Source organism: Hydra vulgaris, chromosome 03 (assembly GCF_038396675.1).
Source record: "Hydra vulgaris chromosome 03, alternate assembly HydraT2T_AEP".
Taxonomy (NCBI): domain Eukaryota; kingdom Metazoa; phylum Cnidaria; class Hydrozoa; order Anthoathecata; family Hydridae; genus Hydra; species Hydra vulgaris.
The window spans coordinates 11,726,447-11,740,604 of record NC_088922.1 but is presented as its reverse complement, the minus strand read 5'-3'; the positions used below and the strand labels follow the sequence as shown (position 1 = coordinate 11,740,604).

Below are 14,158 nucleotides of genomic sequence, written 5' to 3'. Positions count from 1 at the left end.
TTATTTGATTTTTTATAGGTTCATACTAAATCTTTCTTCTAAAATAAAATATGAGACGTATCATTGTGGATGCTTATGCTATGTAACAAGTTTGTCAAAAAATCATGTAATTATTTTAGACAAATGGTCGAATTTGGCTGAAGCTATAAGATATTTGACTAATATTGAGTTATCGATAAAAAAACAAGTTATTGTAGAAAGTTTATCTTCTATGAAAGTCTTAAGCATTGGAGATACACTGTATTCTTCAAACACTATTGTTCGAGCTTTTGAATATTTTTCTGTTTCAAGAGCACTTTATAATCGAATTCAAAATGATTATTAGCTTCCCAGTGTTTCTACTCTACAAAAATTTACATCAAAAGCTTCAAAATTAAACAATGATGAATTTATTTTGCATGTTTTTTGCAAACTTACTAACTGACAACGGCAGTGCATTTTAATAGTTGATGAAGTATATGTTAAAGCTTCATTAACTTATCACGGTGGAGAACTTTTTGGGAAATCTGTTAATCAACCAGACAAATTAGCAAAAACAATATTAGCTGTTATGATTAAATGTCTTTTTAGTGGACCCACTTTTATAGTATGCATGATTCCAGTATGTTGTCTTGATTCAGATTTTCAGTATGAAGTAGTTGATTCTATACTTGGATCAATTTCAAATGCAAATGGAAGTTGTGTTGCGATTATATGTGACAATAATAAAGTCAATGTAAAGTTTTTCTCTCTCTTTGAAACTTTAGAAGAGAAACCATGGCTGACTAAAAATAACATTTTTTTACTTTACGATTATGTTCATATATGGAAAAACATAAGAAATAATTGGATTACTGAAAAAACACAAGAAATTCAATTTAAGGATGATGATGATAATTTAATTGCAAGGTGGAGTGATCTTAAGAACCTTTACAACTTAGAAAGTAAGACACTTGTGACTCTTTCATGTTTAAATACAGCTTCTATCTTTCCAAAACCTGTTGAGCGACAAAATGTTTCTTTGTGTTTGAGAGTTTTTTGTGATGAAACTCTTTCTGCCTTATCAACACATCCTAAAATAGACCAAACCAATGTTAAAGGAACTGTTGTATTTCTAAAAATGTTTATAGACGCATGGAAAAATATTAATGTTCACAAACTGGGTGATAATAAAAGGTTAAGAGACCCATTGCGCTCTGTCATAAATTCGACTGATGATCTTCGTCTGCAATAGATACTTTCATTATCACAAATCTGTGAAGATATGGATTGCTATAATGGAAAAAATAGAATTAAAACATTGACTGTTGAAACATCTAAAGCGATAGTCCATACCTTAAAAGGACTAGTTGAGTTAGCAAAATATTTGTTAAGTACATCACATGAATTTGTAAAACTTGGTGACTTTACATCTGACCCTATTGAAAAGGCATTTAGTAAGTTATGTCAAGGTGCTGGTGGTGCTTATTTTATTTCGGTTCAACAAGTTTTAGAAAAAACTAAAATTGAGCACTCAAAACTACTTTTACAATATGATTCAGACTTTCGTGAGCTTCATGTTGGTCATACTTGCATGAACTGTCAGAGGCAACTAACACAAAAGGAAAGTGAAATATTTGATTCTTTGAAAATATTTGAGTCTAGTTTAACTGACTCTGTTAAAATGGCTTTAGTATACATTGCTGGTTACCTTCAATTTAAGATTGGTTATGAAGATCTTGACACTGATACATATTCATATTGTAATGAGTATGGTGCTTATCTCTTAGACTTAGATAGAGGTGGTTTAACAAAGCCAACTAACATTTTAAGTCAATTTACTTTCTTTTGTTATATACTTTTATTGCACTGGATATGACTTTGCCAGTTTGTTTGCATTTCTTATCATACTATTTTCAATCAATCAACAATTTTTTTTTGGTTATTTTAAGAATAATAAGTGTATGAAAAGTTGTAAAATTTTGTCAAACATTTTTTTAAATAATTATTCAAAGCTAAACACTCCACGCTCTTACAAGGAGCCAGCTCAAAAAATTTTAAAACTGAGTGATTAAATTAAAACTTGTGTTGTTTTTGTTGTTTGACTTATATAAAACTCTTTTGAACAAATTATGTTTCATTGAAATTTTGTAATATTTTTTCTTCAATAAATATAAAATAAGTATGCCTTTAGTTGACAAATTAGATAACAATTGTAATTTGTTAAAATAATTATATAAATCAAAATAAAGCCTAAATTAAATTTTTACTAATCGGCCTCCAGTTATTTTTATGGTTTGCACGATTAATAGGCCTGTGTTTTAGATAGCCGTGGATTCAAGATGAGAAATTAAGTGTTTGTTAATTAAAGATTCAAAAACCTTGCTTATGATAGGAAGAAGACTAATGGGATGGTAGTTAGACAAATCAGATCGCTCTCCCAGAATTTTTGAAAATAGGGATAACAGATGCTGTTTTCCAGCAGGCTGGAAAACAAGACTCTGATAAGCATTTGTTGAATAGTTTTGAGAGTATAGACGACAGCTCCGGAGAACACTTCTGCAAGACTATAACAGATATGTTGTCCGGGCCACAAGCTGTAGAAGAGTCTAAGCAGGGAATCACTTTAAATAAAGAAGCTGGAGTGATACGAATGTCAAGCAATGGATCAACATGTTTGTTGGCAATATCAGCTAGAACGCAACTAGTGGAATCAAGAGATAATATTGATGAAAAGTTTTTAGCAAACAATTCAGCTTTGTCTTTAGGTGAGGTGACAAAGTCTGAACCATACAAGATAATTGGAATTAAAGATTTGCTCTTATTATTAATACTATTAAAGATTATCCAGAGAGCCTAATTTTTGAGAAGAGATACAAGATTTCATGACCTGAGAATAGCGGGCTTTGGCGTTAGACAAAATCTTTTTACAATGGTTTCTAGCAGTAATAAACAGACGTCTGTTTTCAGGAGAATTGTTTTGCTGATAGATATGGAAGTAATGGTTTCGATTGGCAATCGCAGCAGCACAATGTGAGGAAAACCATGGAGGAGAGTGAGGCTTGACCTGGAATCGTTGAGAGGGAACAAAAAATTCCATGCCAGCCTGAATCTACAAAGTTATGTAAGAAGCACATTTGTCGACTGGAAGACGAAAGATTTCTACCCAAGGGCCATCACGAAGAAAATCACAGAAAGAGTCCCAGTCAGGTAGTTGTAAGAGGTACGATGATAGGGGGATTCAGATGATGAAGAAGAATGAGATATTAGTTTTAGAGAGATCAAACTGTGATCAGAAGCACCTAAGGGTGAATGGGGAGAAACTGAGCACTGACTAGGATCAGAAACAAGACATAAGTCGAGTTGAGAAGGTATATGATTCTGGAAAGTGAGTTGGAAAGTTGACTACTTGAGTTAGGGATTGAGAAAGGCAAAAGTTGTGGGCTTTAATGCCTGCAGAGTCACTGACACTAGAGCCAAGCCATTCAGTGTGATGAGCATTAAAGTCACCGACAACAACAATATTAGCTGATGGATAAGAGAGAGGGCTTGGTCAATATGAGCAGAAATAACAACAAAATGAGTGCAGTCTTGAGATGAAGGAGAGCGATTTAAAACAAAGAGAAAGGTGATAGAGTGAAGTGGTGCTAAACGAAAGCACATGAAAGAATAGACTGTGGATTCAAACCTAGTTTCTTGACAAATGGGTGAATTCTTCCAAATGTAAATGCCCAGGCCAAGCATGTGACTATTGGAGTCTTTACAAATTAAAGGAAGATAACCATCAGTACTAAGATCACAAGATGAGACAGCTGAACTCAAATTTGTCTCACGAAGAGCATGTAGGTCTGGTGAACTTAGCAAGAGATAAAACTCAACAGAAGAAAAGTTACTTCGAAGACCATGAATATTAGTGAATGATAGGTTTAGAGAACTTGGTGATGATGATGGTTTTTTGTGTTTTATAGTTTTTGGTACTTTATTCATTTTTAAATTTGTTGAAGAGCTTGACTCAAAGCTTAGATAGTATCTCAGAACAGTGTTTAATAGCCCAAGCAATTGCCACATTACTATTAATAAACCCTAAGCCATAACAATGGGCTCCAAACGTGGCCTTGGCAATGCACACCAAAAGTACACCTCGGCAATGCACACCAAAAGTACACCTTGGCAATGCACACCAGTACTTTTCAACAAATACTACCATGGTTGCTGCTCAAAAATCTATCATCTTTACTTCTACCAACTAAAACTCCTCACTCCTGAGTTTTTTTCCTCGCACATCAATGCTTTGGAACTCTCTCCCACCTTCATGTTTTCCTGACTCATACAACCTACAACATTTCAAATTCTCCTTGTTCTTTAACACTATTCTTTGTTTTCTAGTAACTCCCAACTTAACAGTGGTTGCTTGCAGCATTGTTGGGAGTGAATTGAATTAATAAAATAAAAAATAAATAAATTTGAACAATAAATTTAAAAAATATAATATAAAAAAAGCTACAATATAACTATAAGGTTTTTTAGCTTTATTATCAATAACTGGTTGTTATCAATAATCGATTTCCATTTATTCCAAATAGTTGATATTAATAGATAGATTAATTAATATTTGACTAAAATATGCTTTTTTGAGTTATGCCAACTGTTAATCTTTTGTTTTATGAGTATTTTTGTTCTAATCAAAAAAACCACATACATTTTTGTATTTTTTAGATTTTTAGACAACTTCTATAATGAAGCTGTTTGCTTGAAAACCTACCCTATCTTACACGATAAAACAATATTTAAAAATATTTTCGCATAATAAAGCATCAAAACCATACATAAGTGCTGTGAATTTAAATTTCAGTTCATGTGAATTTTTTATATAAAAGCAATATTTTAAAATAATGTTTGCTTAAACAATAATTTAACAATAATTTAAAGGATTATAAATAACAAAATAAAAGTAATAGGAAAAAAAGTAATCAAGGTCCCAAAAATTTGCGCAGTAATTTAAAAATCAATAAAAAATTATACTAAAGCTATTTGAGTATTACATGGAACATTAAAATCAATTTTTGTTTAGGGTTCCCCTATGTTTGAGGAATTATTTATATAAAAAATTGAAATAAATAAGAAAGTAAATGATAATAAGAGTTTTTAAACTCCTCTGTTTTTAATTTTGTATCACATATATGTGTTAGCTACATGCATTTAACTGACGGTTATATTTAATTCATAAGAAAATATTAAATAAGATTTAAATAAGATAAAAAAAAAAATATTTTATTTAAAATATTTGATCATTACTAAATTCCTTTGGACAGCTGTGATTTGCGGTTGTTTTTTAATATTACATTGTACTGTATGCTTTATTTTTCTAGCTTTATCTGATGATATATAAAATTAATCAAAATAATAAAGTTTAAACCATAATTTTTTATAACAATAAAAATAATAACAAAATAATAGTAGTAATAATAATACGATTTTATAATTTTATATAATATTTCAAGATCAATATAAATCTTTTTTATTGAATACCAACTATTGAGTTTAGTGATAAAAATAGAGTTTACAGTTGTTAAAAAACTAAAAGTTTAAAGACCAGAAGCATCTCCAGGTATCGCAGTTCGCAATCACTTGATTATATATACATATATACATACACACACACACACACACACACACACACATATATACATATATATATATATATATATATATATATATACATATATATATATATACAAATATATATATATATATATATATATATATATATATATATATATACATATATATATATATATATGTATACATATATATATATATATATATATATATATGTATACATATATATATATATATATATATGTATATATATATATATATATATACATATATATATGTATATATATATACATACATACATATATACATATATGTATACATATATATATATATATATATATATATATATATATATATATATATATATATAATATATATAATATATAATATATATATATATATATATATATATATATATATATATATATATATATATATATATATATATATATATATATATATATATATATATATATGTATATATATATATATATACATACAGGGTTCCCACTAAACTAGGCTAAAAATAAGGATTTTAAGATTTATGGAGATATTTTCCTAATATTTAAGGAGATTCAGTTATGAACGACAATTTTTTAAAAGAAAAAATAAGGAGAATTTAAAGAGAAAACAATTACATTAAAAACAGAATCTTTCTTTTTTTTAATAAGATATTTATATATAAACAAGTTATAAATTAACTATTATAAATTAACATATAACAATATATAAGCAACAAGCTTCATCAAAAGTTTGTAAAAGAAATATTCAATTTTTTATGGAATTTCAACCATAAATGATGATCAGACATCAGACAGTAAGCAAACAGTGAAGGCAAAGAGCTTTTCTTTATGATGTAAGTAAACATTGAGACAAGAAAATCACATATCTCCTTCATGAACTTGTCAATTTGAACATAATCAATAATCTTTCCCTTACTTTTAAGTATCTGGAGATCATTCTAATGAAAAATCAACATAAATCTTAATGGTTGAAAGTTAGCGTAATTAGATAAATCTATTTTTAATAAAGATGCTGTAGTTTTAGCATTTGCAGGAACTTCAAAATAAATTTAGCTTAGAAGTTGCATAGTAGTTTTAAAAAAAAGAGTTACAGTTTGAAGAAACTAAAAAAAAAAGTTTATAAGGATTGAAAGTGTAAACCACAGGTAAAAATAATGACAATTATTGTACTTCATTGTTTTGAAGATCTTTATTGAGCATTGCCCAAAACAGTTTATTCACATTAGGGCTATACATAACACCTGAAGCATTTTTCCATCATTTCCATCATTGTGTGACTGATTTGATTTCCATCAAACCAGTCATGCAAGATTTAAAAATATTTAGAATACCTGTTGCAGCTTTTCCAAGATCTCAGGCCAGACCTTTTTAAGAAAATGCATAAATATGCATCGAGAGACAAGACTGAGCTTTCAAGCCCCAGTAAAATAAGGAAAAAATTAGGAGGAGAGAAAGGGTAAAAAAAAAAATTAAATAAAAAGATATTTTGAAAAGATGTTCAGAACTAAACAAAGACACTCTCGTGAAGCATATAGTAAAAAAAAAAAAATAATGATAATTTAGACACCGCATATGTAAAAGAAATTATAAACTCAGACTCTTAATGGAAAATCATGACCAACATGCAAGGTCTAAAAAAATAGAAAATGAAATATGAAACTTAACATATTTGCTCAAAGAGGGAATAGAACCTGATCAAGCTACAGATGTTGATGTTAATAAAAAATAGTAAATATTGAAAATATAATAAAATCAACAACAAAATTAGTAATAATGAAATAAAATAATGTACACACAAAACAAAGACAAAGTACTTGAATATGTATATATACACACATATACATACACACTTACATATACACATATACATAAACACATTCACACATACATATGTATATATAAATATATATATACATGCTTGCACACATACATACACACATAACACATACATACATACATATATACATATACACACATATATAAACCAAAAGGGTAAAGTAGAATGATAATAAAAATCACGGTCTAATAAGATCCAATTAAAATTAAGTAATGGACTAATATAGATGACTCTGAGGATGGTAACTCCATCCTCAGAGCCACAATACATTCACCAATGATGTTTCGAAGAGCCTGATAAAAAATGGCTAGCCTTACTAGTCAGGGATGCATCCTTGCTATCTTTATCATCGCCTATATATATACACACATATACATAAACACATTCACACATACATATATATATACATACACACATACATATGTATATATAAGTATACATGTGTATATTTATATATACACGTATATATATATACATATATAAACAAATATATATATATACACACAGTGGCAGCCGGTGACAATAAACTTGGTGGGACAGAAAAAATTAACAGAAAAATATCGCCACAACTAGCCATCTGCCTAATTGATGCTTTGGTTATTGTTAGGAAGCTTTTGGTCGCTTGCATTTTTTTGATTAGTTGAGAGAGTTAAGCGCTAGCATAACCTTAAAATAAAGCATAGGTTTAAAAGATTCAATGCAATTAACTTTGATACTTCAGAAAATGTTTCAACCAGGTTATTTTCATGCATAAATATCACTAAAAACAGCATTTTCATACAAAACAGTTAATTCGGACATCAATTTAACTTTACTTATAGGATAGTTTGTTAAAATATTTTCAGGTATTTCTTTACAATCATTAAGAATTGATCCAGGAATATTATCAGTGATGCTATTTTGTATAAAACTTATGGATAACTCAAAATTTTTAAATGCTTCCTTGATTGTAATAATGTTGGCGTTACTTGATTACAATATATTGTAAAGTACATCAAACTGCTTTAAAATTGAATAAAAAAAGGATAAAAAAAAGTTGAACATTTTTTGAAGCCAACAAATTGCCACACGCTTGTATTGACCCATCCTTTATCGTTTATAATTTTTTAAACATTCTACAAGCTTTGTTTTGTTTTCTTTTAGGCAAGTAACTATTTTTAAACAAAATTTTCATCCTGTTCTGTAAACTCTTGGTATCTGTTTAAAACTAATTTCACAATGTAAACCATTTTATTTTGACGAGGATGTAAACACGTCAAACCGACTTAAAATCCATCATAAAGCTGTGCAATAAATTTTTCTTTGAAACCAAAATAATTTAATTCTTATTTTATTATGTTTGTAAGATCCATAGACTTCTATCATAAAAATCAATAAATGCTATAAATCTTTCAACTGGTTGATAACTTTTTAGACAACGCAAAATAATGACAAACTGTGAACAACAAGATACATCAGTTGTTTCATCTGCTTGCAAGGAAACAAACCTTGCTTTATCAATCTCATGTTTAATTTCTTCTATGTATACTTTCTACATATAGTTTAAAATGTCAATTTGGTTTATTTTCAAAGGATTTTTTGTTATTTTTGAATTTTAAAGATGATTGTTAAACACGCTATCTAATGTAGCTGTGTATGAAACCATATCTAAAAATAGTTTCATCATGTCCTCTTAAGGACAATTTGTGTACACCATAAAACTTTACACAATCTATTATCCTTGATAATGTATGTCTTTTTATGTCAACTAATTCATTAAGTTTTTTTATGCTAAGACTGTAGCCAGCATCAATTGTTGTTAAAATGCTTATTTTTCTGAGCATTTGAAACTGCAACGATATACTTATATGTGTTTTACTAGCTTCATGTGTTTGCATTCGCTCAGAAGATGTTTCATATCTTTACAGCCATATTATGTCTGCAAGCTCTTGCTACCAAACAAAATACAATAAAAACAAAACAACAAAATTTTTTTCATCACTTACATTTAACCAAGATTTTTTTTCAAACCATGCTACATAAAATTTTTTTTTACTATCAACTTAATATCAACTTATTAAGTTATACATTTTTTGGTTGGTATGCTCCGAGATTTTTGATTTCTAGTTTTTCTTGAAGGCTCAATGATGAGCAACGTTTAGCCAATATACTGTCAATTTTGTTCACATTAATTTCATATTAATGATCCTAAACTATTGTAATAAGATAACTTTAAACTATATTGTAACTAAAATATGACTTTGGCGCGAATTAAAAGCCAATTTTATCAACAGTAGTTTAGTCGAGAAGGGCTCTTATTCTTAAATTAACAACCGATAAAATGATAAAGAATGTAACATTACATATACATTGAATTCTCTTATAGGTTCGCATAAAGTTTTTCGAGAATGGCAGAAGAGTCAACAACAACAAAAAAGATACTTTTACAACATTAAAAGAACTTTTAGATTAATTCATATGCATAAAAAAAATTTTAAACATTTATTTTTTTAAAGATTTTTTAAAAATACAACACATACTTTAATTCTTAAATACAACATGTCAGTCATAAAGAATAGTAAATTTCACAATAATGTCAGTCATAAATAATAGTAAATTTCACAAGATTATTTATATTGTCAAAGATGCTTTAACAATTTAATGTAATTAAAAGTAAAAACTTAACATCTGTTTGTTAGCATACATAACAGTACTTAAATGTGTATATAATTTAATTCTTAGTCTTGAGCTTTAACCCCCAAAAAAAACATTGTAAAAAATCTCATTAAAATATTCCGATTCTTCTGTTTCTATGGTAATAGTAAATGTCCAACATTGTGAAATATTCTAAATTTTGTATAATTTTTTAATTAGTTCTTTTTTGGAAGTATTAAAGCTGTATTATGAAATTCAACAGTACCACCAGTGGTACAGTTTTTGCAATTGAAAAAAAAAATTTCTTTATATCTTCTGTTATTTTAGATGTTTGTACCTTTGTTGTATCAAACTAATAATAATATTAACTAATTCTAATCTTTACATGAAAATCTAGTTACACTTATGATTAATTTTTTTACGAATAAAATATTCTTTAAAACTTGTGTTAGATGCTTATCACCATGGTTGAAATAGGCTCTGGTTCAACATTGATCTAATTGGCAAATTAGATCAATGAACTAGATGAACCAGATGGCTGATTTATTATGCCACAAAATATAATACATAAGTTATTTCGAAAAATTATACTTCAGCAATTGAGAATAGAACAAGAAAAAGTAAAAACAGTTTTTAGCCCTTAATATTGAAAAAATGACTTTCTCGAATAAAAAGTCTTGTAACTTTATCTCTTTAAATGCTTATGTCAGATAAACATTTATACAAGTAACTTCTGTTACATTATTTTAAATATCATGTTTTTGCCATGTTCCTATTAATTTATACTCCTAATAACTACTTGGTAAATTTTTTATCTACATATCCAGTGTAAGAAACCAATATTAACACTGTTAATATTGCAATATTACCACTGTTAACATTTGCAGTAAAATTGCAATATTAACAAATGTATAATGTTAACAACATTTTTACAAATAAAATATATACATTTTAATGTTATAAAGTTTCCTAATAATTATGTACCTTATTGAGCCAACATAACTTCTTACTTTTCGCAACAGAAAATTTTTCACTCTTTAAATCGAGAATTAAAAATGGTGGATGAAATTTTTACTTAGTGATATAGTTACGTAAAATAGGCTTTTTTTCTTTCAGGCCAGTTCAATAAGGCCATGTGGTACGTTTTTTTGTCCCATCTGAAAGCACAATAAGTTCTGCACGCGCATCAAAAATTATAATACTGTACAACAAAGTAGACAGGGTTAGTAAAAATTGGCCCAGCCATTATCGACAATGAATTAAAATAACGCTACAATACTTTAAATAAATTGTAAATGAACATATTACTTATAAATTAAAATCATTTAAAGCTAGGTTACTAATTAGAACTATATAAATTATATGAATCAGGAAAGCAAGATAAAGGAAGCGAATTCCTAAGAATTGATGTTTGAGGAAAAAAATTAGATGAATAAGAATTTTCAGAACACTTAAGAATAGTCGCAGAAAAAGGATGAGACTTAATTGAATGATGAGTAACACGAGAATGAATTTTAGTAGATGGTACAAGAGAAACTAGCTCTTTAAAGCAGCGTCTCTTGTGCATCATCTATTATACATACGCTAGCTCTATAGATCTACTATAGCATATTTATGTAGCAAATTGATACCATATTTTTGTTACATTAATTAAATATGAATTTTCAAACTAAGGGCTTAGGCAGGTACAATCTTTGTATAAAAAACATTTATTACAGTTAAAATACAGATTTCATTATTTCATTTATGTAAAAGTTAAAAAAATTTAAAGTAAATAAACTACTGAAAAGTTAACTATTCAAAACAAAAGAACTTGCTTCAAAGATAAAATTCAAAATATTATCCAATTGTAACTGCAAACCTTTTTTGAGCTTCTTGTTTACTACCACACACTTCACAAAAATATTTTTGCTCACTGCACAGAGTTTCAGTGAAAGAAAAATTCCTAAAAATTAAATATATATATATATATATATATATATATATATATATATATATATATATATATATATATATATATATATATATATATATATATATGTGTATGTATATATATGTATATACATGTATGTATATATATATGTATGTATATATATGTATATATATATGAATGTATATATATGTATGTATATATATGTATATATATATGTATATATATATATATATATATATATATATATATATATATATATATATATATATATATATATATATATATTTAGACACACATATATACATACATATATATACACATATTTTTATACATATACACACACACACACACACACACACACACACACACACACACACACACACACACACACACACACACAATTTTAAGGAAAAATATTTAGTTTTTCATAATAAGAAAATAAAAAATATGTTTTTAGAGAACTAAATTTTTAAGCCTTTGCAAATAAAATAAAAATATATTATACAATATTTTAAAGGGCAACAAATAAATATAGCTCTAGAAGCAGTCCTTCAGTGGAGATTGCACTGTGATAACATTGAAAGTAAAACATTAAATACAATTTTGCAATTGATGACTGCGGTAGCTTCATCTGCAGGAGTTGAACATGTGTTCTCCTCTTACGACTTGGTACATTCAAAACTGAGAAATAGATTGGGTAGCTGCCAAGCTTGTGTTTCTCTTCAAGGAAATTATTCAGCAGAAAATTATTCAATTTGATGTTGATGATTAACTTTAATGCTGCACACAGAAGAAACATTTTTTAGTTTTAATTGATAATTATGTTTATCGATTTGTTTTGTGCACTGTAGCATTACCTGTTTTATTTATTTTTATTGTATACTTTGAGCCATTAATTCTATAAATACACAGTTCTGCTATATTTAATTAGTTTTGTTTTGAAATATGACAAAAATAGTTTTTAAATAAATTTTTATTATTTAAAAATCAAATATAAAAGAAAAACTTGATTTAAACCATTAATCATCCAAAAAAATCTTTTGATTTAAATCTTGATTTAAATCGATGTGATTTAAATCAACACTTTTGTAAGACTATTCTGGAAATATTGTGTGAGCCACAAGCAATAGAAGTGTTTAATAGATAGTTGACTTTAGCATTAGAGGCTAAAGTTTTGGATGTTTAACAATGGGTTAATCTGTTTAACTGAAATGGCAGGAAAAATATGGTCATTAGATTCAATTAGAGGAAAAGTTCTTTGCAAATAACTCTGCTTTATTTTGGGGAGAAGTAATAAGATAGCACCCATGAATTAAAGATAGCGTTAGACTTACTTTAATTAATGACACTGTTAAAGATTTTTCAAGTCTCTAGAACCTAACATTTGAGATAATTCAGCTTAACATTAGACAGGACTTTTTTTCATTGACTCCTATAATAAAAAGACATTTGCTCTCAAAAGAGATGTTTTTGTAAAAATGATGAAAAAAATGAATATGGTTTAATATAGCAACTGCACAAGAAGGTGAAAAAAATGGAGTTGAAAGCTTGACTTAAAAAAGACAAGAAGATTAATAAAAACAAATAAAAGCTTAAATACTTGCTTGGATCCAGGAGGTTAGGAATAAGGCATATTTATGCATACATAATATGTATATATATGGATACAAAGATATGTGTGCTATTTATTTACATGCTAGCATAAAATATCTTTAAATACTTATATAAACTTTAGTACTTATATGGTGTAGTGTTTGCGGAAAGAGAAGATGATGAGATAGATGTGTGGTGTGACTCTGACAAGACAAGAAAAGGAGCCATAATCTTAGACAGAGATTAGAAAAAACATTGTATCTATCAATGTTTGTCAGAGAAGATTAAAGTGGTTTGGGTATCAGCATGTAGAAAGGTAGCAGCTTCAGGAGAAAATGGTAGAGGTAGAAGTAAAGAAACTTGAAGAGAGTGTATTACATATGTTATAAACAAGCTTTAGTTAAGGAAAGAAAACGCTTGAGATTTGTTTATATTAGAGAAACAGCATAAAAGGGGATTAAAACTTGATGATGATGGTGATAATGATGAGATCATCATCATCATCAGGTTGATCATAATGGTGTTTATATACAAATATAAATGAATATGTATATAAAACAT

General features: G+C 27.6%; 1 protein-coding gene across 1 annotated transcript in view; it reads right to left on the bottom strand.

Annotated features, from left to right (window-relative positions):
• The window catches only part of LOC100209489 (ubiquitin carboxyl-terminal hydrolase 46), a 43,314-nt gene that overhangs the window by 24,132 nt on the left and 5,024 nt on the right, over positions 1-14,158 (bottom strand). The window contains exon 7 of the mRNA XM_065792343.1: positions 11,933-12,016. Coding sequence (XP_065648415.1) covers positions 11,933-12,016 — 84 coding nt within the window. The remainder of the gene's footprint in view (positions 1-11,932; positions 12,017-14,158) is intronic.